The 26,514-nt window shown below is 43.6% G+C and overlaps 1 protein-coding gene across 1 annotated transcript; it reads left to right on the top strand.

The window, feature by feature from the left end:
* The first annotated feature begins 228 nt into the window (after positions 1–228).
* On the top strand, positions 229–26,514 carry thoc5 (THO complex 5). The gene is made up of 20 exons (XM_060914671.1): positions 229–329; positions 922–1,068; positions 1,679–1,822; positions 1,917–2,030; positions 2,106–2,203; positions 4,011–4,157; positions 11,884–11,998; positions 15,495–15,627; positions 15,780–15,857; positions 16,219–16,262; positions 16,388–16,487; positions 16,608–16,716; positions 16,872–16,973; positions 17,104–17,200; positions 19,068–19,179; positions 21,399–21,502; positions 21,818–21,905; positions 22,090–22,205; positions 26,004–26,197; positions 26,330–26,514. The coding sequence occupies exons 2-20, from the start codon at positions 973–975 to the stop codon at positions 26,391–26,393; spliced, it is 2,055 nt and encodes a 684-aa protein (XP_060770654.1). The 5' UTR covers positions 229–329; positions 922–972; the 3' UTR covers positions 26,394–26,514.

The raw sequence follows: 26,514 nt of genomic DNA, 5'->3' as shown, positions 1-26,514 counted from the left end.
GGACTGTAGGGGAAACCGGAGCACCCGGAGGAAACCCATGCAGACACGGGGAGAACATGCAAATTCCGCACAGAAAGGCCCTCGCCGGCTGCTGGGCACAAACCCAGAACCTTCTTGCTGTGAGGCGGCACCACCGTGCCGCCAGAAGAAGAAGAAGAAGCTCTCTGAGGTAAATGGTGTAAAAGGTCTTTCAAAGGCAGACTTTTATTTTGAAAAGGGGGAACAAAATCCGGAAGTGAGACTGTAGTTGGCTTCAACAAATGATCCCGGCCTCGGTTATTGGTTAATAGTAATATAGTTTTAGGTTTAGCAGAAGAAATTAATCAAAGGTGAGGACTAATGATGTTAGTTAGCAAATGAAATGTTTGTGCGATATATAAGATTTAGTGTGAGGCTTAAAAATAAATAAATTTGATTTTAATAAACCTCGTTGCTCGCTAACCTGGATAGTGTGGATTAGCAGTTAAGTCTAAAGCCGTATGTTAAATAGTGTACAGTGTTGTTTAGTGTGAGTGTGCAAGTGTTTATGAAGCCCCTACGTGTGTTATTTAAATAATTATTTAATAAACATTAATGATATTTAAATAAATTGTGTGCATTGAAAAAAAAAACAACCTTCCAGGACTTTAGGGGCTTCATATGTTTATTATTATTATTATTATTATTATTATTATTATTATTATTATTATATACTGTGCAAATTCAGCTATACAGTTTTCAAAAGCGCCTCATAATTAAAGCAACTAACTGAATATAGCTAACAATTATGTATAAAAGTAAATATACCTACATTAAAAAAATTTAGAAAAATGATATCTTTACTGCACTTCATGGTGTTTAATAGCACTTTACTACAGAAACAATGCACTGAAATTGCTTTATTAATGTATTATTTCTGTCTTCCTATGTTGCCAAATGCAGCCTCCCCATCTGTGTGCTGGTTTCGTGGTGTGTTCCTGCTTTCTTTCAGCCATGTCTTCTGAGCCTCTCAAAAAGCGCAAGACCAAAGTGATCCGCAGTGACGGCAGCACTCCTGAAACTAAACGGGCTCGGGGAGAAGGAGACCAGGTCAGTGCCCACCTTCTGCCGCTGGTAAACATTCCGATTCGCACATGCTATCCTGCCAAAGTCTTTAAATGAAACCCGACATAACCATTCGGAACGGACTGTAGCAGTAAACAGTGGCCTCCTGTGAAGTCCTCAGCCTCTGTAAGGCTCCTTCATTGAAAATGTTTTTCTTCAGGATTAAAACACAAACACAGTCACCTCTACTTACTACTGCAGTACGTTCAGAATCTCCTGAGGGACTGGGTAGTTTTAGAGCTTTATGATCCATCCATGTTACTGAAGATATCTTACAGAAGTTTTGTGACATGCAAGGAGAAACAGAGATGATGCTAAGATCCAGGTTCATGTCAACTGTTATTGCTAGGTAGGGTTTCCAGTTGCGCTCGCCGGTGTTGGCCGGAGGAAGCTGTTATCAGTGAGGACTCTGGTTCAGCAAAACATCTCTCTGCATACACACTTGGGCAAGAGAAGGGAGTACTTACACTAGATGGTTATCTGCATCTGACTAGAAGAGAGTATCCTTGATCAGCTGATGCATATGAGGGAATGTGCGCGTGTACACATATACACACTGTGTCTATGCGTCTCTGACCAAGTGTGCCTCCATTAGGATGTGCGTACATATAATGAAGAATTGGAACTGGAGGCTCGAGACCCTGAACAGGATTATGCCCTGTATAAAAACACCTGTGAGGCGCTGGCTACACTAATGAGTGAAATCCAAGAGCTGAAAGCCAGTGGAGCTAAAGAAGGGGTGAGTCTTTATAAATTAAAAAAAACAAAACCTAGCTATCTTGAGTTACAGCCAAGTGCAACTCAAGCAAACCTACCACTGTTTGTGTATCCAGAGTATCGAGGTTGAGGCAAAACGCAGGCAAGGATGTGTTCACTTCATCACTCTGAAGAAGTTGAATCGTCTGTCACACATGAGGCTGAAGAAAGCACGGGATCAGACACATGAGGTCTACACAATGCACTTTTTTTTTAATTTCTGTCATATTTCTAGTGCACTTATATGGAGTTTTGATGTTCTGCAGGCGAAGCAGAAAGTGGACGTGTTGCACCTACAGCTTCAGAATCTTCTCTATGAAGTCATGCATCTTCAGAAAGAAATTGGAAAATGCCTCGAGTTCAAGTAAGTGAGGAGATCTTCATTTAGCTTGTTGGTCCCTCATCCCTTATAATATAATACAGTTGTAAACATGGCATGTTTGTAACTTTATCACACAACAGCTATGAGTCCAAATGAAATGAAACAACTGTCTGATTTTGGCTAAACAGCATTACACACTGCTGCACTAGTTAGATTTTTTTTTTTTTGGTGTGGCTGATTTATCTTGTTACACTTGCCATAACAAGGTGATTAAATGCTGACGATATAATTTTTTTTTTTACAAAAGTTATTCTCAAGCATATACTGTATTTCTAAGAAAGAACAATAATTAGGGGGTTTGATATGTTTGTTTTTGGTTCTTTATTTGGGGATTTATTTAACAAAGGACGTGGACATTGATACAGAATATTGTAATAGACACATTCCCTGTGTCTGAAATCACTTACTACTCACAATATAGTGGCCTAGATAGTGAGTTCACCATTTTGTAGTGCTGTCCGAATGTAGAGTGAGAATTATTACGCCTTGTATAGTTGACTCAAAGTATCCCACAATGCATCATGAAAGTAGTGTACAACCGATGGTCACTAACCAAGTACTATGTGCTATCATGCACTGCGGTCGCGCTGAAAGAAAAAAAAGCATGTTGGGGTGAATGGACGAAGGAAGAAACACATTATAAATGGATGTCCAAGTACAATTAAAAATAGTAAGAGAATAGAAAATCTAAAATAGAATAAGACAGATAAAATACAAGAATAAAAGTTAGAGTGCTGTGCGAGGAATTAATCAAAAGCCTCAAATTTGGTTTAATAAAATGCAACGGTAAAGAAGAAAGTATTCAGCTTTGATTTAAAAGAACTGAAAGATGGAGCAGACACAAAGTACTTTGTATTTATTAATGTGGGAAATCCATTCAGTATAATATGGATTTATCACAAAAACACGTGCATGTATTTATTATTTTGAAAACCCACCAGCCGACTGATCTGGCACGTTTTAATTGTACTACAGTAATGATGTAAATAACGGCGTGACAGAGTCGTGTCCGAAAGCGTTTTTTCATTTTACCAATGAGCTCACTATATAGTCCTCTATATAGAATTCCCTAGATAGTGAGTAGGGAGTAGTGAATAAGTGAGTGATTTTGGACACAGGGATTTTCTTTTTTTAATGGTAAATTTCAAAGCTTGCACCCTGAAAATTTTAGCGATAACACTCCCAAGACCAAACTCGAGCGTTATTCAGTATGCTATTGTGCCTTAAGGCCAATTTATGCTGACAACGCAGTCCTCGCAGATGGCGTCTGCGTAGCCCCCCCCCCTTTGCAGACGCTCTGTGCGCACCTCCCAAAAATTGTGACCACTGCAGAAGCCTCGCAGACAGCGTCGCAGACAAGAGGGCTCCGATTGGTCCACTCTACATCCGCTGTACATGCACTTCCGCTTCCCTACTTTCCTGGTTTGTTTTGTTTTCACGACCGCCATTTTTAAAAACACGAGCGAAGATGGAGCAGCACGAAGAGTGGTTGATCGAGGAAGTGAGGAAGTACGTACATCTATACGACTCCAGTTCTAGTCATTATAAGTAACCGGAGGATAAACACTCCACTAACCACACCCACCAACTACTCCTAGCGATTTCACGCCCCCTTGCGTTGTGGCGGTGAATAACATCGCGCACGCCTATTACTCCCCGCTCAACGATAAATTACAACTGTCTGCGAAAAGCTGTCTGCGAAAGCCTTGTCGCAAGAGCATGCAGAGGCCCTTAATCTTCAAGTACTGTTTGCAAATGAAATGTTTTTAAAAATAACCCATGTGTGTAGGTCCCAGCATGAAGAGATTGAGTTAGTCAGTGTGGATGAGTTCTTTAAGGAGGCCCCAGCTGAAATCTCCCGCCCTCATCTCACCAAAGACGACCCTCACCAGCTCACACTTGCTCGGCTCGATTGGGAACTGGAGCAGAGGAAAAGGTGAGAAATGCAAAGAAATAACACTTCTGCACGCATACACACAACCTGTCAACATACACACACGCTTGAAAGTTTGTGAACCCTTCAGAATTTTCCACACAGAAAGGCCCTCGTCGGCCACTGGGCTCGAACCCAGGACCTCCTTGCTGTGAGGCGAGAGTGCTAACCACTACACCACCCTTGTTCCTCACTCATGCTCTTGTAAGCTAAAAGTAGATATATTAAGTACACTTTGTATAATCAGAGTACAGAGTAAACCACAGGACAGATGACAAAACCATAAGGTTAGTTTAGTTTGAATGGAAGGGTTACAATGTGAATGAGCTCTTACAATAGAAACTATAACATATTTGAATGAGCACATTATCACAGCCTGCACTACTGTCAGAACTGTGCTGATATAGAAAATTAATCAATTCCGATCTGTTTTGAGAATTAAACAGCACTGTGCATAAGGGGTCTTAACTAGCGTGAGCTTTGGTAATACTTGCTATCATTTGGAATGAATGTTTCTTATTGTTGGTAGCCTTGAGACATACAGTGGTGCTTGAAAGTTTGTGAACCCTTTAGAATTTTCTATGTTTCTGCATAAATATGACCTAAAGCATCATCAGATTTTCACACAAGTCCTAAAAGTAGATAAAGAGAACCCAGTTAAACAATTGAGACAAAAATATTATACTTGGTCATTTATTTATTGAGGAAAATGATCCAATATTACATATCTGTGAGTGGCAAAAGTATGTGAACCTCTAGGATTAGCAGTTAATTTGAAGGTGAAATTAGTCAGGTGTTTTCAATCAATGGGATGACAATCAGGTGTGAGTGGGCACCCTGTTTTATTTAAAGAACAGGGATCTATCAAAGTCTGATCTTCACAACACATGTTGGTGGAAGTGTATCATGGCACGAAAAAAGGAGATTTCTAAGGACCTCAGAAAAAACATTGTTGATGCTCATCAGGCAGGAAAAGGTTACAAAACCATCTCTAAAGAGTTTGGACTCCACCAACCCACAGTCGGACAGATTGTGTATAAATGGAGGAAATTCAAGACCATTGTTACCCTCCCCAGGAGTGGTCGACCAACAAAGATCACTCCAAGAGCAAGGCGTGTAATAGTCGGCGAGGTCACAAAGGACCCCAGGGTAACTTCTAAGCAACTGAAGGCCTCTCTCACATTGGCTAATGTTCATGAGTCCACCATCAGGAGAACACTGAACAACAATGGTGTGCATGACAGGGTTGCAAGGAGAAAGCCACTGCTCTCCAAAAAGAACATTGCTGCTCGTCTGCAGTTTGCTAAAGATCACGTGGACAAGCCAGAAGGCTATTGGAAAAAAGTTTTGTCGACGGATGAGACCAAAATGGAACTTTTTGGTTTAAATGAGAAGTGTTATGTTTGGAGAAAGGAAAACACTGCATTCCAGCATAAGAACCTTATCCCATTTGTGTGAAACATGCTGGTAGTAGTATCATGGTTTGGGCCTGTTTTGCTGCATCTGGGCCAGGACGGCTTACCATCATTGATGGAACAATGAGTTCTGAATTATACCAGTGAATTCTAAAGGAAAATGTCAAGACATCTGTCCATGAACTGAATCTCGAGAAGGTGGGTCATGCAGCAAGACAACGACCCTAAGCACACAAGTCTTCTACCAAATAATGGTTAAAGAAGAATAAAGTTAATGTTTTGGAATGGCCAAGTCAAAGTCCTGACCTTAATCCAATGGAAATGTTGTGGAAGGACCTGAAGCGAGCAGTTCATGTGAGGAAACCCACCAACATCCCAGAGTTGAAGCTGTCCTGTATGGAGGAATGGGCTAAAATTCCTCCAAGCCGGTGTGCAGGACTGATCAACAGTTTCTGGAAACGTTTAGTTGCAGTTATTGCTGCACAAGGGGGTCACACCAGATACTGAAAGCAAAGGTTCACATACTTTTGCCACTCACAGATATGTAATATTGGATCATTTTCCTCAATAAATAAATGACCAAGTATAATATTTTTGTCTCATTTGTTTAACTGGGTTCTCTTTATCTACTTTTAGGACTTGTGTGAAAATCTGATGATGTTTACTGTCATATTTATGCAGAAATATAGAAAATTCTAAAGGGTTCACAAACTTTCAAGCACCCCTGTATATACGGTGTAACAGGACTCCACAATTAATTGTAGTTTAATCATAATGTCTTTTACTATTTTTCTTACAATGAATTAAGCATGATCACCTACAATACAGATGAGTGTAGCTATAGGTATGCTAAGGATATGATACATTTAGCTAACGTTAAATGTAGCTTTTCAGGTATTTTATTGACTGCAGAAGAAGAAGAAACCTTTATTTGTCATATGCACACTTCAAGCACAGTGAAATTCATCCTCTTCATTTAACCCATTGTGACAGTTCGTGTAGGTGGGTGGAGCACAGAAGGACGGCAGGCCAGAACTGAGTTCACACAACTTTTATTTAGCTTTTCAGCTTCTATATTCACTCTTGCACACACTCAGACACACGCACACACATCAGTCGTCTGGTTGGGGAGAGAGCTCCCTCTGGTCTCGCTCTCCTTAAATAGGGCGCGGTCACTGGGGAAGACACACAAACACATTAACGTCAGGTGTAGTGATTCTGCCACTTACCTTCCCTGACTCCGCCCTCTGGTCACAGACCGATGCTTGACCACGCCCCCGCTGCCACATACCCCCACTGCCCGACTGAGGCCGGGCGGCTGTCCGGCCTGCAGCTGACCCCCCCCCCCCCCCCCCCCCCCCCTTGATGGGAGAGGAAGTCTGCCACGACCATCTGCGCCCCCGGCCTGTGGATCACCTTGAAGTTAAAGGGTTGGAGTGCCAGATACCAACGGGTGATCCGCGTGTTGGCATCCTTCATGCGGTGGAGCCACTGGAGGGGTGCGTGGTCCGAACAGAGGGTGAAAGGGCGTCCCAGCAAGTAGTAACGGAGGGCGAGGACCGCCCACTTGATCACCAGGCACTCTTTCTCAATGGTGCTGTAGCGCCCCTCACTCACCGACAGCTTGCGACTGATATACAGTACTGGGCAATCCTCCACCTCCTGGGACAAAACAGCCCCCAGCCCTCTGTCCGATGCATCCGTCTGTAACATAAAGGGGAGAGAAAAGTCAGGGGAGTGTAAAAGTGGCCCCCCACACAGTGCAGCCTTTACCTTAGAAAAAGCCCGCTGGCATTGCTCCGTCCACTGGACCGGATCTGGTGCCCCCTTTTTAGTCAGATCAGTCAGCGGGCTGGTGACGTCCGAATAATTAGGTATAAACCTACGATAATAGCCAGCCAGCCCCAGGAACTGTCTCACCCCCTTTTTGGTCTTGGGCCTCGGGCAGGCCGCAATTGCTGCTTTGTTAATTTGGGGACGCACCTGCCAGTTGCCCAAGTGGAAGCCCAGATACTGTACTTCCAGCCGCCCAATCGCACACTTCTTCGGGTTGGCTGTGAGACCTGCTCGCCTCAGCGACCTAAGGACAGCCCTCAGATGTTCGAGGTGCCTCGGCCAGTCATTATTATAGATAATAATGTCGTCGAGATAGGTGGCATGGGGGCGGAGGACCCTATCCATCAGCCGCTGAAATGTAGCGGGCGCCCCAAACAGCCCAAAAGGAAGTGTGACAAATTGGTGTAAGCCGAACGGTGTGGAAAAGGCCGTTTTTTTCTCGGGATAATGGAGTCAAGGGGATCTGCCAATAACCCTTTGTTAAATCCAGTGTCGAGTAAAAACGAGCCGTGCCTAGCCGATTGAGCAACTCATCAATATGAGGCATTGGGTACGCGTCGAATTTAGACACCGCATTGACTTTTCTATAGTCTACACAGAACCGGACCGACCCGTCGGCCTTGGGTACCAAGACCACTGGGCTGCTCCAGTCACTGTGGGACTCCTCAATGATGCCCATTTCGAGCATGGCCTTGAGTTCTTCCCGAACCACTTTTTTCTTGTGTTCGGGTAACCTGTAAGGGCGGCTACGTACTACCACCCCCGGGGCATCTCAGTGTGGTGCTCTATGAGGTTGGTGCGGCCGGGCAGGGGCAAGAACACATCCGAAAACTCGGTCTGCAACTGGGCAACCTCCGTGAGTTGGGTCGGGGAGAGGTGGTCTCCACAGGGGACCAGAGAGGTACGTGATGCCAATGTTCCCTTTTGAACCTCCGGCCCCAGCTCCGCCTTCTCCGGAACCACCGACACCAACGCCACGGGGACCTCCTCGTTCCAGAGTTTGAGCAGGTTGAAGTGGTAAATCCGTAGCGCCCCACCCCTATCCGTTCGCCTCACCTCATAGTCAACATCCCCGACTCACCGTGTGACCTCAAAGGGTCCTTGCCACTTGGTGACCAATTTGGAGCTCGATGTGGGCAACAGTACGAGTACTTTATCTCCCGGTGTGAACTCCCTAAGGCGCGTACCCTTGTCATACAGGCGGGTTTGTCGTTCTTGGGCCTGCCGCAAATTCTCCTGAGTTAGGTGCGTGAGTGTGTGGAGTTTTGCGCGCAGATCAATAACGTATTGGATTTCATTTTTACTTGGTGAAGGTCCCTCCTCCCAATTTTCCCGCAGCACATCTAGAATGCCGCGCGGCATACACCCGTATAGCAATTCAAATGGGGAGAACCCCGTGGAGGCTTGGGGGACCTCTCGCACTGCAAATAGCAAGGGTTCGAGGCATTTATCCCAATTACGTGCGTCCTCACTTACGAATTTTTTAATTATATTCTTGAGGGTGCGGTTGAACCGTTCAACTAAACCGTCCGTTTGTGGGTGATAAACGCTGGTGCGGATCGGCTTAATACACAACAACCCATACAGTTCGTTCAGTATACATGACATGAACGAGGTGCCTTAGTCAGTCAGAATCTCTTTCGGGATTCCAACTCGGGAGATAACGCGGAAGAGTGCCGCCGCAATACTGCGTGCTGAGATATTGCGAAGAGGCACTGCTTCCGGGTATCGCGTTGCAGTCCACCAGAACTAATATAAAGCGGTACCCTCGTGTTGACCGATCTAATGGCCCGACGAGATCCATCCCAATTCTTTCGAACAGGGTCTTGATTAACGGTAGAGGGCGCAAAGGTGCTTTTGGAATGGCCGCTGGATTTACTAACTGGCATTCGCTGCACGCCGTACACCACCTACGGACATCGCCGCGAATCCTTGGCCAATAGAACCAGGCCATTATTCGGGCTAGTGTTTTATCCTGCCCTAAGTGTCCAGCCATGGGATTAAAGTGAGCCGCCTGGAATACCAATTCCCGGCGGCTCTTCGGAATCAAAAGCTGCGTGACTCGCTCTTTAGTCTGAGTGTCCTGCGTCACTCAGTATAATCTATCCTTCATAATTGCAATGTAGGGGAAGGACGGGGTGGCGTTTGGATGGAGCGTTTGACCATTGATTACTCTCACTTGGTCAAATGCCTGCCGCAGCGTCTCGTCTCGCGACTGCTCTAATGGAAAATCCGCGAGGGATTCCCCAACAGAGAGAGGAGGAGCCAGCTGCTCCTCACTCTGACATGGAGTCAACGTAGACGGCTCTGTGACAGCTGCTCCCGCCAACGCGACACCGGGACCTCCCCCTGTTAAACTATGGCAGGACCCACTCTTCACTAAGTGTGTCATTAAATCCCGAAATCCCGACCAATCAGTCCCCAAAATTATTGAGTGGGTAAGGCGAGGATTAACTGCCGCCTTCACTATAAATTTTTCCCCTCGAAAAAGAATGTGGACCGACACTAGAGGGTAGTTGTGAACATCCCCGTGCACACACAACACCTTAACCAATTGTGCTCCCCCCCATGCCTCGTCTTGCACCAGGCTTTGGTGGATTGAGGTCTGATTACAGCCAGAATCCACCAACGCCTGATATGTATCCCCTTGGATACTCACCGGTATGCAATGTGCTCCGGCCCGATCGAGGGCGGCTCCTGGCGCGTCGGGGATCCAAACCACTGCGCCCACCTCCATTGCCGAGCACTGCTGTTGGAGGTGGCCCGGCTCCCCACAGCGCCAGCAAACCAGCCCGGGCTTCCTCTCTGCACTAGTGGTCTGGGGCTCACTCACCTGGGGGGGAGAGACAGACACAGAAGGGAGAAACGGGAGGGCACTGCGGGTGCGGCGGGCCAGCTGGGGTGGCGCCGGCCCTGCCTCCGCGGTGGGGGAATGGGGCGAGGAGGAGACACAGGAGGAGGGGAGAGAGAGAAGAGGTCATCTGCTGTCCTGCCGTCGGGACAGCCGCCAAATGGTCCTCCGCCAGCTCGATTGCCTGATCCAGCGACGCTGGGCGGTGGCACTGGACCCACTCTGCGGTTCCTGCTGGTAAACGCGCGATGAACTGCTCCAGTACCACCTGGTCGATGAGTCCCTTGGCGTCGCGGTTGTCGGCCCTCAACCACTGCCAGCAGGCGTCCCGGAGTTGCTGGCCAAACGCGAACAGCCGGCCGACTTCCTCCAAGCGCAAAGCGCTGACGTTGTTGCTCGGGGGTGCGCCCCACCCGCTGGAGGACGGCCCAGCGAAGGTCAGCATAGGCCAGCCGGCGGGGAGCTGTAGCGCGGCCAGCTGCGCCTCTCCCGTTAGCAGGGGGAGGAGGCGCGCCGCGCGCTGTTCCACCGGCCACCCCGAGGTCTCTGCTACCTGCTCAAAGAGCATGAGGAAGGCCTCAGGGTCGTCCTGCGGGCCCATCTTCGTGAGGGTGAGGGGGGAAGGGCCCACGGCGGTGGAGATGGTGGACCCCGCCGACGCGAGGAGGTGCCGGAATGCCCGACGATCTTCCTGTTGCGCCAGCACCAGGGCCTTGAACCGTTGTTCTTGCTCCTTTCGGAGGGCGAGCAGCGCCTGGTGCTGGCTCTGTTGGGCTGTGGTGAGGACGTGGATCAGGTCTGCGAAGGGGGAGGACTCCCTGGGGCTGTTCTCTTCTGTGCTCGTCTGGGTTTCAGCACCACTGTGACAGTTCGTGTAGGTGGGTGGAGCACAGAAGGACGGCAGGCCAGAACTGAGTTCACAAAACTCTTTTATTTAGCTTTTCAGCTTCTATATTCACTCTCTCACACACTCAGACACACGCGCACACATCAGTCGTCTGGTTGGGGAGAGAGCTCTCTCTGCTCTCGCTCTCTCTCCTTAAATAGGGCGCGGTCACTGGGGAAGACACACAAACACATTAATTAACGTCAGGTGTAGTGATTCTGCCACTTACTTTCCCTGACTCCACCCTCCGGTCACAGACCTATGCTTGACCACGCCCCCGCTGCCACACCCATCTAAAGCAGTGAACACGCGCGCGCACACACTAAGAGCAGTGGGCAGCCACACCAGAGCGCCCAGGGAGCAGTCAGGGGTCAGGTACCTTGCTCAAGGGTACCTTGCTCAAGGGCACCTCCGCCCAAGGCCGCCCCACGTTAACCTAACTGCAACTCCTCATGGTTCACATTTCTGTTTTAGCTGTGTGTTTGATGTGTTTTGTGTATAGCATTTAATCAGGTTTAACATCGAAAGGATTAGATTATTGTAATTAGGGACGGACCTCATTTTGATTAAAAGATTTGAAGGAATATAAGCTTGTAATGTACAATTTATGGAGAATTTATTCAGTATTGACAAAGCAACCATGTTTATAATTTTAGCCATTTTCATGGAACCCTACGATGTGCAGGGTTTTAAAAGGAACGTGATTTGATTAGGATTTGTTGGTGCCAATTTGTATTTTAGGTTGGCTGAGCAGTATAAGAGCTCGCTATGCACTAAGGAGAAGATCTTGAAAGGAATTGAGCTGAAGAAGGAGTACCTGAGCAGTCTTCAGCCAGGCCTGCAGGCCATCATGCAGGTAATTCACTGACACAGGTCAACATGTGCCCAGATGGTTCGCTTGTTTTGATGAGTCCACAATGTACTTGTATCGTTTTATCACATGTGATCAGTGATTAGTCCTAGGTTTTAAGACCATCCAGGATTACTTTTTATTTCTACTGAACTAAAACATATCCAACCGTTAATAAATCGAGAAGCTGATCTTGCTTGAACGAAGCATGATGTTACATTTAAATTTTTTTTCTTGATTAAAAGAAGTAGCTGAGGTTGAGTGCCCACAGAGCACCAGTGTCTTTTTCAGTTGTTTCCGATGAAGAGAGTGTGTATGTGGCTGCATGTGGCCACCTTAGGCCGTAAGGTGAACCCCGTTTTCGTTTCATCTCGCTCCGACGTCTCCGAACTACGAAATATTTATTTTAAAACTAAGAATGAGTACTAGAAAGTGTGGCGAAAAAAGTTCTCACCTTATAATCCTGTCAATTCCTCGCACCGAGTGATCGCGTGGCGAAGTATTTTCCTCTAAAAATGACGTGTCGGGACATCACGTGACCGGTCTGGACCAATCGCGTTGCCGATTTTTGACCACAGATCAGCTGACAGCTTGCGTAATTACAGTCACATTAGTAGAAAAAGTCTCCAAAACACCCTCCAAAGTGGGTGAAATGTCTTCTAAGTCCTAAATAGTGCTTTGAATACATCACTAAGACAATATTGCATATATGTGATATATTGAAGTGTTTATATTATTATTAGAATAAAAATAATTTTTATTATCACCATTATTATAGTACAAAATATGGTGTAATGGTCTATGACTAGGACCATTCATGTATTCATTCTCTTAGGTTATTAACTATAAAGTACTGATCAACCATAAAACAATTTGCTTGAAAAACAGACCTACAATGTTACACAGGCAGTAATGGAATAGAGTATTGACTCGTCATTGTGGGCTATACACACCATGGATTAGCCATAAAATGGCATATATAATATATAGCCAATGCGTGTGATTTCAGATCAAGATTTAAGAAATTGTGCAGGAAGGAGAAGAGTCCATAGGAATAATAATACACAATAATAATAATAATAATAATACAACCTATATATAATATTTGCAGTTCTATTGCTCAGTTCAGAGGCACAATGGCAGGGATTCAAGTATTCACTACCTATGCAGCGGCACAGTAGAGGTAGGTAAACGCACTAGGCAGCACTATGCACCTGCAGCAGCGGCAACAAAGAAGATGCAAGACTGAGTCATCATACATCACACAACAGAACTATGTGGCAAATTGCAAACTTTAATAGAAAATGTAAACAACAAAACAGTGATATATACACATTACAAATGCAAATTTATATATACAAAAAAAAAAATCTCTCTCTCTCTCTCTCTCTATATATATATATATATATATATATATATATATATATATATATATATATATATATAAGTCCTCCTTTTTTATATATATAAAAGTCCTGTGGCACGGTGCAAAAAGGCAGGGGTCAGCATCCAGGCAATGACCTAGGTGACAGAGAAAGAGAGAGGGGGGGGAAGACACACACACACACACACACACACACACACACACACACACACACACAGTGCTGTGACTAATTGTCTTCACATTGAACAGTAGCAAGTAGCATTCTATGGTCATGTATGAGAAGTTAGTACATGGCTTACTTGTCCTTCTCTTGTCTAGCAGGCTCATTCAGAAATCTGGTGTACTGCTGGTAGCAGCTCTTGTGGTACTGCACCTCCAGAGCCACACAGTCTTTGTCCTTAATGTGTACCAGAATACTGTGGTCATCTTTAGTCTCAGCAGCAGTCTGCAACTTGCCTTGCCAGACAGAAAGACATGCTTATTACCACGTAGGAATTTAAGTTTGCCAGTAGCATATTCACATAAAGGCACACATATGTTACATGCATACAAACATTGAAACATAACATCCATGCATGCAAACACACTTGCAGAGGGAGATAGCACTGTAGATAGTCATCAGTGATAGTGACCCTTTGTGTGTGTGGGGGCAGGGGGGTTGGTGGGTTGATCAGTGATTGTGACCCTTTGTGTGTGTGTGGGGGGGATGGGTGGGTTTGCTTACCTGCTGTTAAGGTCTCAGCTTTTGAAAGAGCTTCCCTTTGTCGTTTGCCTCCCTTTAAGACGAATTTGAGTTTTTTTTTTACATATAATGCACAGGGCAGGAAGGACGGGACCTGAGCTGGACATAGGCAGTGCTGACCTGGATCTAAGACTCTTAGTGCTGCCCGATGTTGAGGGGCCAGTTTCGGAGGGGGGGGCAGCTTCGGGGGGTCTTGCGGCGTCTTGAGTTTCATCTCCCCCTTCTTTCTCGCGCACCATACGCTTTCCCGCTCGTTCAATAGCAAGTTTGTCCGTAAACCTGCGGTAACATGCAGGGTGGAAGGCAGCATCCTCGGGTATCTTGTCAAACTCTAATCGGCTACTCTCCTGTTCTCACCGCTCAACTGCAGCCACTGTCGGATACTGTCCCGGTATTCCACCGTTTGAAGGTAAATTCCTGGGTCACTCCGTGCTTTACAGAAGATATATGCATATAGCAATGCTTACGTGCAAGAAGTTTTCTCCTTTTTGCTGTTATTTCCAAACTTTCCTCTCCTCCACTGCTGCTAGACGAGGCTGTGGCGACTGCCATGTTGGTCTCTTGTTTACGAAATGGGGCTACGTCGCGGGTGTTTATGGGATACGTCAGCAACCGTGGAACCTGTTCTGTAGCGAAATCTTATTCCGCGGTGCCAAAATATCATTCCGCGCCGATGACATTAGTTCGCTTTTTCAAGCCTTCGTGTGAAAAATTGACAGCATTACAAGGTGAGAACTTTTTGATGACATCATTTCATAATACGTCCATTTTTAAGAATTGGATATTATGTAGTTCGGAGACGTCGGAGCGGAATCTTGTTTCTGAAAGACTTTTCGGGGTTCACCTTACGGCCTACCTAGAGTAAACGTGCTGCACCCAGCATCTTTTTTTTTTTCAGAGCACTGCCTCTTTATTTATTTTTTCGCAGCCGATCCAAGCACTTCTAGTTGAAAATCTCTGAACTTTTCAGAAAGGTACTGATATCCCTTTCACTCCTTTTCAGGCAACCAGTCATATGGGCAGGACTTGTTACCCTGGTAACAAAGAAAATTGAGGAGAAGCTTGTTCTGGTCGAGTCTGTTTATCCTAAGCTAGAAGAATAACAAAGGGATAATAAAAAGCAAAGGGGCGATGCTAGTCTGTCATACAGTGGTGGTTAGAGTGGTGATGTGTTGCCAAGATATAATTGTCATGGGGGGAAACCCATTTTTTTCCTTTTTGATGAAGCCAGCGCTTTTCTGCCAGAGAAAAATGCTATATGGGGACACGCCCTAATCTGGCATTATTAACGAATCCATTAACAGTACTTGAAAATGCTCTAAAATGAGAAATGACAGCATATTGTCCATCTCTCCCTCTCTCTCTCTGTCTGTCAGGCGTCTCTGCCCGTGCAGGAGTACTTGTCCATGCCATTTGAGCATGTGCAGAAACAGGCTGAGATTGCGCGGCACCTTCCACCTCCTCTGTACGTGCTGCTTGTGCAAGCCAGTGCTTATGGACAAGCCTGTGGTAATGCAAATGCTTCTCTCCTGCTTCTATTTCAGACAACACGCTTTTTTTTTTTTTTTTTCCAGATTTGTTGATTTTTATAGCTGTGGCATCTCATAACCAATCAAAGTGAAAATTGAAAATGAGTGCAGCTGATTGTGTTTGTGTTTCAGACAAGAATCTGTCTGTGTCCATCAGTGGAGATGTGGATGAAGCCAAGGCTCTTTCCAGACCACCCGAGGATTCTCAAGGTTAAAATGTGCTTTTGTTGATATGCTTTTGTGCAAGGTTTTTTATTTTTATATAAACACTTTGATTCTTTGATGTCTGATTATACAGAGTGATGCTGTATATATAAAGAAGAAAAAGTAGTAAAAATTAATCAAAATGTTTATATAAGCTTTGTTTTTAATGTCTCAAAATGAGATTTAGGTCACGGTGTTTTTCGAATATAGCAGGGTAACTAGAAACATTTGGCCACAAAACGTGTGTTGTAAGCTAATTAAATGAATCACTCAGAATATGACACCCTATCGAAATGCCACTCATGTCTAACTGTGACAAAATAAGTCACGGTGGATTAAGTTGATGCTTGTCTTTTTTTTCCTCAAGATGATGAGAGTGATTCTGATGCAGAGGAGGAACAACAGAACACTGTAAGTCACGTTGTGCCCTCTAGTTCTGATTTAATTCATTTATCATTGTAGAGAAACAAAAATAAAGCTACATTTGGAGTAAATCCTCCCAAATTCCTGTCACTGTTGTCTCTATTTTTGTTCAGAAACGACGGCGAGGAACTGTTGGTGTTCAGCTTGATGACAAGCGTAAAGAAATGCTGAAACGGCATCCTCTTTCATTGTGCATCGACCTCAAGTGTAAAGGTGGGTGGGGTCAGTCTAGGTGCAAAGAATAGATGTCAGTCATATGCGTGACAGCATTATTCATTTTGAAATGCACTAATCTGTATGACCATGATGTCTGTTCTCCCTGCGCTGGTGTAGATGGCAGTGTGTTGCATCTGTTTTTTTATTACCTGATGAACCTCAACATTCTCACTGTGAAAGCAAAAGTTTCAGCCTCCACAGACCTTTCAGGAGCCATCAGCGCAGGGTGAGTTTATCATGTTCTTCAGATCATGAAACAAAAATAAATAAAAAGCTGCCTTCATGGGAAACATGAACAAGCTCTAACTAAGTGCAAGAAAACAGCTGCTCGGTTTTTAGACCATTTCAGTTTTCCTAAACAACGCCTATTGTGCTGTGTAGGGAGCTGCTGAACCCAGAATCTCTGCTGAACTGCCTGTATGCTAATGATGATGGCCGAGAAACCCCCAATCCTACCAACCGCTACCAGTTTGACAAAGTGGGGTAAGACAGTTCTCTCGGTCAGACTACAGCTTCGATATATTGATTAGATAAACTACATCAATAATGGTAGGGCCTTGGTTTGGGAAGTGGAATGTTCAGCTAATGGATTTTGTTCTTTCTTGTTATATAGCATCACAACTTTTGCTGATTATGTGTCTGAACTTGGACATCCGTACATTTGGGTGCAGAATCTGGGAGGATTACAATTTTCCAGTGACACACCACAGGTAAGAAATGTGTTCCTTAGTGTATTTACTGCAGTACTTTCAGTCAGTACGTTTACATGCACATCCAAATCGAGCTGCTGTCGGTAATCGAGCTAAGGGTCCCAGCAGGGGTGCCAGAGAAATCCAATCCTACATGCACACAAAGAAATAGAGCTATTGTGTGAGGTACATTGTGCACCCGAGCCACAGGTGGCGCTACACGCCCCATTGTGTTGGTACACTTCCGGTTGTCGTCATGAAGAAGAGCTATTCAAGAGCAGTGTTGCCAGATACTGCTGACGTTTTCCAGCCCAAAATATGTTCAAAACCCGCCAAAATGCACTTAAAACCGCCCAATCTGGCAACACTGTTCAAGAGTATAAACAAAGTTATCAGTTCCGTGTTCACAAGAAGTGTTTGTAGTTTGTATGTACGAACAGAAGTGTTCCTAATAAAATGGCCACTAAGTTGAAGTTGATCTGTGATGAACATATTAACTGTTAGCCTGCTAATAACTTAGCAACTAATTGGAAATGGGTGCGTACATGCCCAGACACAAGTGTTCCTAATAAAGTGGCGGCTAAGGTGAAGTGTCATGCCGACCGAGGCTCATCTCATTATCTGTAGCCGCTTTATCCTTCTACAGGGTCGCAGGCAAGCTGGAGCCAATCCCAGCTGACTACGGGCGAAAGGCGGGGTACACCCTGGACAAGTCGCCAGGTCATCACAGGGCTGACACATAGACACAGACAACCATTCACACTCACATTCACACCTACGCTCAATTTAGAGTCACCAGTTAACCTAACCTGCATGTCTTTGGACTGTGGGGGAAACCGGAGCACCCGGAGGAAACCCACGCGGACACGGGGAGAACATGCAAACTCCGCACAGAAAGGCCCTCGCCGGCCACGGGGCTCGAACCCAGACCTTCTTGCTGTGAGGCGACAGCGCTAACCACTACACCACCGTGCCGCCCCCGACCGAGGCTGGTTTTTTTTTTTCCGACCGAGGCTGTTGTGTTTCCTGCTTGTGGTCTCGTCACTTCCGGAAGGGGCAGTGGTGAAGTAAGCAGCTCGACTACGTAGCTCGATAGGGTTTACATGCACTAAGTAGCTCGGCAAAAATCGCATAATCTAGGTCGTGTAGCTCGATTGCGAGGAATCAAGTTCGGTTCAATTTCAGCCTAGCTAAGGTGTTTCCATGCCATTTAGAACTTCGATTTCAGTCAAGCAACGGCAGAAATTCGCTTTTCTCTATGTGCATGTAAACGCACTGAGTGTTTCCCCTAAGTTTACTTTTTTTGGGGGGGGGAGCGGATGAGGACCCTTCCCTGTGGCTCCTATTACAGAGCATTTGGACCTGAACAAACGGTTAAAGGATTCATATCGAAGTCCTCACATTTATTTTAGAACAATTTTTACGATAGAACTGCACTCCAGGGTTGTTGTGGGTTTTCTTTCTTTTTTTGTTTATACTTTCAAATGTGTGTGTGGGGGGATTACCACCAAAAAAAAAAATTCTAACGGTAGGGGAAACACTGACTTTGGATGTCATGCTTGGTGTTCCTTTTCTAAACAGTATGATAACTGTCTCATGGCATTTACTTTCTGAAGATACTGTATTGTAGTCCATTACGGTTTTTATAAACTAAAAGAGTGATTCTGAATTAAGGACGAGGTGCTGTCATATACCCGCAACCCTGCATAGGATAAGCAATTCCAGATAATGGCTGGATGGATGCTGTCATATACTTCATCATAATTCTATTCTTTTGTATGATACAGAAAGTGTCATATACTGTAAGAGTCATATAAAACACTATAGAAAGTGTCATATAAAAGTGTAGTAATGACAGATTTGAGTGACTGTGACTGACCACTTGCAGGTGGAAGGGGTACGCAGTTCTCTCAGTGCCAGTCATATGGAGAACACCGTGAAGCTGCTGAGAGGACGCTTGCTGTCTCGCCTGGCTTTGCACAAACAGTTCAGCTCTCTAGGTTCATACTCTTCATTGCCTTCAACATACTTGGTTTTGAGAATGTAGTTACAAAAGAATAATAAGAAATGCGGTTGATTTGAAAGCATGGAAGCCTTAGGACAGTTATAAAACTATACAATGCAAATTTAAAACTACAGCTGTTATACTCAAACAGTAAGAGTCTTTGGAAAGTCTTTCTGTCTTATCTGTCTCTTCCTAAGCTGGAGTTTTATTCAACTTTCCAAGACTGGAGCAATACAGTAAAATGTAATTACTTATCATTACTGATGGTACTCTGACATTTATGTGGTGTCTAAATGCATAACCTGAGGTTTACTACTTTGACCATGTTCATTACAGTGGGGCAAAAAAGTATTTAGTCAGTCACCAATTGTGCAAGTTCTCCCACTTAAAAAGATGAGAGAGGCCTGTAATTTTCATCATAGGTACACTTCAACTATGAGAGACAAAATGAGAAAAAAAAAATCCAGAAAATCACATTGTCTGATTTTTAAATAATTTATTTGCAAATTATGGTGGAAAATAAGTATTTGGTCAATAACAAAAGTTCATCTCAATACTTTGTTATATACCCTTTGTTGGCAATGACAGAGGTCAAACGTTTTCTGTAAGTCTTCACAAGGTTTTCACACACTGTTGCTGGTATTTTGGCCCATTCCTCCATGCAGATCTCCTCTAGAGCAGTGATGTTTTGGGGCTATCGCTGGGCAACACGGACTTTCAACTCCCTCCAAAGATTTTCTATGGGGTTGAGATCTGGAGACTGGCTAGGCCACTCCAGGACCTTGAAATGCTTCTTACGAAGCCACTCCTTCATTGCCCGGGTGGTGTGTTTGGGATCATTGTCATGCTGAAAGACCCAGCCACGTTTCATCTTCAATGCCCTTGCTGATGGAAGGAGGTTTTCACTCAAAATCTCACGATACATGGCCCCATTCATTCTTTCCTTTACACGGATCAGTTGTCCTGGTCCCTTTGCAGAAAAACAGCCCCAAAGCATGATGTTTCCACCCCCATGCTTCACAGTAGGTATGGTGTTCTTTGGATGCAACTCAGCATTCTTTCTCCTCCAAACACGACAAGTTGAGTTTTTACCAAAAAGTTCTATTTTGGTTTCATCTGACCATATGACATTCTCCCAATCCTCTTCTGGATCATCCAAATGCTCTCTAGCAAACTTCAGATGGGCCTGGACATGTACTGGCTTAAGCAGGGGGACACGTCTGGCACTGCAGGATTTGAGTCCCTGGCAGCGTAGTGTGTTACTGATGGTAGCCTTTGTTACTTTGGTCCCAGCTCTCTGCAGGTCATTCACTAGGTCCCCCCGTGTGGTTCTGGGATTTTTGCTCACCGTTCTTGTGATCATTTTGACCCCACGGGGTGAGATCTTGCGTGGAGCCCCAGATCGAGGGAGATTATCAGTGGTCTTGTATGTCTTCCATTTTCTAATAATTGCTCCCACAGTTGATTTGTTCACACCAAGCTGCTTACCTATTGCAGATTCAGTCTTCCCAGCCTGGTGCAGGTCTACAATTTTGTTTCTGGTGTCCTTTGACAGCTCTTTGGTCTTGGCCATAGTGGAGTTTGGAGTGTGACTGTTTGAGGTTGTGGACAGGTGTCTTTTATACTGATAACGAGTTCAAACAGGTGCCATTAATACAGGTAACGAGTGGAGGACAGAGGAGCCTCTTAAAGAAGTTGTTACAGGTCTGTGAGAGCCAGAAATCTTGCTTGTTTGTAGGTGACCAAATACTTATTTTACCGAGGAATTTACCAATTAATTCATTAAAAATCCTACAATGTGATTTCCTGGATTCTTTCCCCCCATTCTGTCTCTCATAGTTGAAGTGTACCTATGATGAAAATTACAGGCCTCTCTCATCTTTTTAAGTGGGAGAACTTGCACAATTGGTGGCTAAATACTTTTTTGCCCCACTGTATATTTACAAATTTGTCTCTCTTAAAAAAGGGAAAATGAATTCGGGTTCAATATACAAACACTGCAGACTGAAATGTTAATGGTAGCATTCTACAAAAATATATTTGGTATACACTGTTTATTGAGAGCTCCAACAACTGTCCTGTACTTCCATTTTAGGTGTTTTTTTTTTAAAGTTAATTTCTAAGTGCAGATTATGTTGAAAACCTCTTAAAGTTTCCTTTAACTTGTGTTTACAAGACAGGGCATTTTGTTGATGCTTGTGTCCCTTGTTATAGAGCATAGCATAGTTCCTGTCTCCACCGAGTGCCAGCATCTCTTCCCAGCTAAAGTGGTCTCTCGCCTGGCTCGCTGGACTATGATGAGCTGTCAGGATTTCCTGGTATGACTGTTTGTCGATATTTGAATTGTTTTATGATTTTGACATTATAGCTGAATTAGTAGCTGCTCAGAAGATGATTTTCACGTTGCACTGTTGTCAGTGTGAGATGAAGTTTGTCGTGAGCTGGTTCTCTACATTTCAGATTTATACCTGGGTGTCATACAATAAAACACAAGTCACTCTTCTAATGTAACTTTCAGTTCAGTGTAATGATGTTCTAATGCAGGACAGAAGAGAAGCTCTGTTTTATTAAATCCAAGGAATAAATATCTGTATACACTGTGGCCAAGAAATTTTGTGTGTGTGTTTTTTTAGGAGTTAGACTTTGTGCAGCATGTGGTGAAGGCTGGCCTGGTGCGGGAGACTGACCTGTTCTTCATGGCAGTAGTGGAGAGGGGAACAGGTGAGTAGGAATCATTTGCAGATACTTTTCACTGGGTTTAAAAGCACGAAACAAAAAGCTGAGCAAAGCACATGATTTAAATCTCTAGGTAAACATTTTGTTCTCACAAACTTACAAATGACATCTTACAGTTGACTAAAAGTTACAGTATGTCTGATTTTCGTGACCTTTTTGTGGCTCTCAGCTCGTCTTCAGGCGGCGGTGGTGTTGAATCCTCGCTATCCAGAGATCACGCCTATCTTTTCACTTTCCCTGCTCTGGAAAGGAGAACGCAGTGGCCGCACAGATGATAACCTGCGGGTAAGAACAGTATTAGAGGAAACAGTGTACTGATTTCAGAAAGATATCTTTAATCTTCAGAGGTCAAAAGCTGATGAACTAATCATGATTTTGATCATTGATGAATCCATCAATTTTGTTTTTTTTTTAATAATTAGATTATTTAAAAATATTTTAAGTAATATTTATTTAAAAATATTCTTTGCAGCATTTCTGTCAACTAATACTACAACAGAACTCTTAACACGGCTTAATTAAATAACAGACTGCTAGCAATACAACAATTGCTGATGTTTTATCAGATAATCGGTCAAAATTGGAGAATATTATGAAGTGTTCATGTCAACTAAAGAAGACATTTAAACTAACTTGAGATGACGGTATTCTCGGAATTTTTTTTGACTGATTTGTCACACTATTTTTGTAACTGTACAGTACCATTCAAAAGTTTGGACACACCTACTTCTATTCATAGGTTTTTCTTTATTGTGACTATTTTCTACATTGTCGAACAATACTAAAGACATCAACACTATGAAATAACCTATGGAATTAGAATAGGTAATCGTATGGGGCCAAATTAAGGATTAATTTCACGAGTGATTTTGAAGTTTTGAAAATTCAAAACTTTGAAATCACAAGTGAAATTGATCCTTAATTTTACGAGGAATCATACGATTACTTGTTTATAATATATAGGGCCAAATTCATACTTCGGAAGCCATTCAAGTTCACAACATTTGTCATTCACTTTTTCTGAACCAATCAGGGCGCAAGACTATCTTGCACGTTTGAATCAGTTTCTAAAGCGTCTTTCATCATGACACGGCGACACGACACGAGGATTTTGAAAGTGGTATACAAAATTTTATTGGAACTTCTTTACAAAAGCCATTTTGTTGACAAAATTTGCTAATTTTTGTAACCGTAACCAAGCAACGAGCTAGCCAATAGCATTTCAGAAATACGGCCCCGTGTTAAGGAAAAAAGCCCTCCTTGATTGACCAGTCAGAATTGAGTAATTTGGCCCTATGTATTATAAAGTGGTAAACAAAACAGTGTTAAAAATTTTTTAAATATGGTTTCTATTTTAGATTCTTCAAAGTAGCCAGCGTTTACCTTGATGACGCTTTGCACACTATTGGCATTATCTTAACCAGCTTCATGAGGGAGTCACCTGAAATGCTTTTCAGTTAACAGGCATGCCTTGTCAAAAGTTAATGAGTGCAATTTCTTGCCTTCTTAATGTGTTTGTGATCAAACAGTAAATAATATAAATATAATAAATCTCCCTATTCCACAACTGTAGTAATCCATATAATGTCAAGAACCGCTCGGCTAAATAAAGAGAAACGACATCCATCATTACTTTTAAAGGTCATAGGCAAAGGTTTTAAATTTATGCACATTTGAAACTTTATATGTTAAAAAACCCTCTGTAATTTTCTTCTGGTCCCAAGAAGTATTGTTAATAAGTAATAATTAAAATAAGTTGGTGCGGATCGCGGCGAATTTCTGTTCGGCTATTTTCGTGACCACTCGGCGCGTGATGTCATTTAAGCCAAACAAACCACTTGAGTTGAGTCCACTTCCGTTTACTTACATTGCCGTTTAGCTTGAGCGCAGACATGCGTTCAGGAATTTCCAAAGAAAAAACATGGCTTATTGTTGTGCAGTGAACTGTAACAACGGGACCGGTTCAGGAAGAAGTTTTTACCTTTTACCGAGAGAGGAGAAGAGCCGGAGAGAGTGGATTGTGCGCGTGAAGCGAGAGGGTTGGCAGCCGGGTAAATACACCACTCTGTGCTCCGATCACTTTTTGAAGAATCCCCATCTGTTGGATAGTTTAGGTGTCAGTGTTGGACAGAGAAGGCTCAAACCTGACGCTGTTCCAACAAAATTCGAACACAAAATCAAGTAGTCAAAAAAGAAACGGAGCAGCAACGCTCAAGCAAAAAGGAGAAGATTGGAGGGAAACATTTTTACTTTTGCTTGCAATTGACAAGTCAAGAATCCTGAGGGATCCTGTACAATCATTGTGGAAATGAGACAAAGGGATATTTTCTTGCTTAGAGTAGGCCATAAATAGTATAATGCCGTGGATGGCAGGCTAATGTGGCCTACCAGCGTACTGTCAAATAATCGTTACCTATATCCGCTAGGGAGGGCGGTTTAATTATTCTTCAAAAGGGCTCTTATTTAGTATTACGACAAAAGTAGGAATTTATCATAACTACCAGGATAAATCGTTTGGGCGCGAGTCTTGTTGAGGTCTGGGGTCACCGCGATCAGAGTCGGCCGAGTCACTGTCCGATTCCGAGGCTGTACGGTTAAACCAGTGAGCCACATTCACCGATTGCTTCACAACGGCCATAGGTTCATACATATATGGTTTCACCTCTCGATATTCAATTTGGAGAGTTCCTACTTCAAAATCGCCATCGCTTTCAGACATTTTACACAACCTCTCACAACCAAAGTCCATACACGTGTACTCGGTTCGCAAGTAAACACAGAACTGCTCCCAGTCTGTTTGGCTTAAATGACATCACGACGACGGTCCCCTGGCGGTGAAAGTGCGCGTAAGTGAGATGTAAACAAACTTTCGGAACTTGCGCAAACCAGTATATTTTAACCATTTTACTCAATTTTAGGGTGCAAATTAGACACCAGGAAGATTGAATTTGCTTTTTGGGTCGTTCTTCTAGAAAATAAAGTTGATATTCTACGTTCCACCTCCGACCCTTGCCTATGACCTTTAAGACATGAAGTGACTTTTAATTAATAAAAATAATGAAAAACCATTGAATTAGAAGGTATCCAACCTTTTGTTTGGTACTGTATATCTTGCCTGCATGCCAAGGCCTTGATCAAATCCAACCAGACAAATTCAAAATAAAGGCAAAATAAATTTCATTGCAAAATGTGCACACTAGGCAAGTCATTTTCAGCGTGTGGAATCGATTCCAAAGCTTTGGGGTTGACTTTTAGTTTTCAGTGTCTGCAATCAGTGAGTCAGCTCTTCTGGAATTGAGTTCCACGTGAACCAAAAATACTGATACGGAGACTTGACCTGTATGTGGTCAGAAACACTATGGTACTGTTCACAGCTGCGTAATTCACATGCTTCATGGCATGTGTTGTGTTTTGAAATGAGAAAACATTAATGTCCTTAACTAATCATTCATTTGAGGATCATGTTCTGTCATTTTGACCCCATTAACTTTTTGGCCAGATGTATGCAAATTAGCTAGAAAACCAGATAATGCAGAACAACTAAAAAGAATACACAGCAATTAATAAGCATAGTGTAACCAAGGATGATATGCCTCCAGTGTTTCTCACATTCCCACAACTGGATAATTACAAATCGAAATATTACTCCCATGAAAGCATAAGTTGTCATGAGACCAACAGTGTAGTGTTATGCAAACAGACTTCATACTTTTATAGGCCTTTAATTGTATTGTTTTCTCTGTGGTAGCATGCTCTACCATTTCCGTCTTCAAATGCAATTTTAGTGTCTATATAAGTGAAATGAAGCACACTGTTGTGCACTATAACATTTAATCATTAATGACATTTGAAATAAAATGTTTTTAATTATCAAATTGTATTGATTGTCAATTTGTTTTTTCCATGGAGTTTACTGAGGCAGCAGTTCAAAGTCCAGTAGCCAGGAGTGTTTAGCTGAATCGTGCACCGTGATCTCACGCATATTGAGTTACAAGTCCGCTGCATCAGTAACAGTGTTTGTAAAGTTGTATAGTGGTATATCATATTGTACACAGCCTTTCTGATTGGTTCTTCTTCGGACAGGCGTTGGAGAGCGAGGTGAATGTGTTTAGGTCTGAACTCCAGGGACCCCGACCAGGCCTACAGCTACTGACCAATCAGATCCAGCGTCTGTGTGTGTGTCTAGATGTCTATCTGGAGACCGAAAGCCAAGTGTGTGACGGTTCTGAGGGCCCGAGAGAATTCCCAAGGGAGAAAATGTGCTTACGTTCTGCCAGGTAAAAACATTCAGTGCACAGGCATGCATCAACTGAAATTTTGTACCGAAGTAATCACCAGTTTCTCTTTATTATTAATTTTTAATATTTCACACACTTTAACCACTGATGAATGTCTTTCTTGACTTCCAGGGGACCTAATCGTCTGAAGCCTTTTAAGTACAACCACCCTCAGGGCTTTTTCAGTCATCGTTAAATCTGTCTTTCCTCTTCTCTACATTTTGCTTTCTTTTTTACAGCTTGAATAATTTTTCAAGTGTTAATCCTATATTGTAATGTTTCACTGTGTAGAATAAGAAATAAAACACTTTGTGATA

The sequence above is a fragment of the Neoarius graeffei genome, chromosome 2 (genome assembly GCF_027579695.1).
Source record: "Neoarius graeffei isolate fNeoGra1 chromosome 2, fNeoGra1.pri, whole genome shotgun sequence".
In the NCBI taxonomy this organism is placed as follows: Eukaryota; Metazoa; Chordata; class Actinopteri; order Siluriformes; family Ariidae; genus Neoarius; species Neoarius graeffei.
This window is presented reverse-complemented; position numbering and strand designations above follow the sequence as displayed.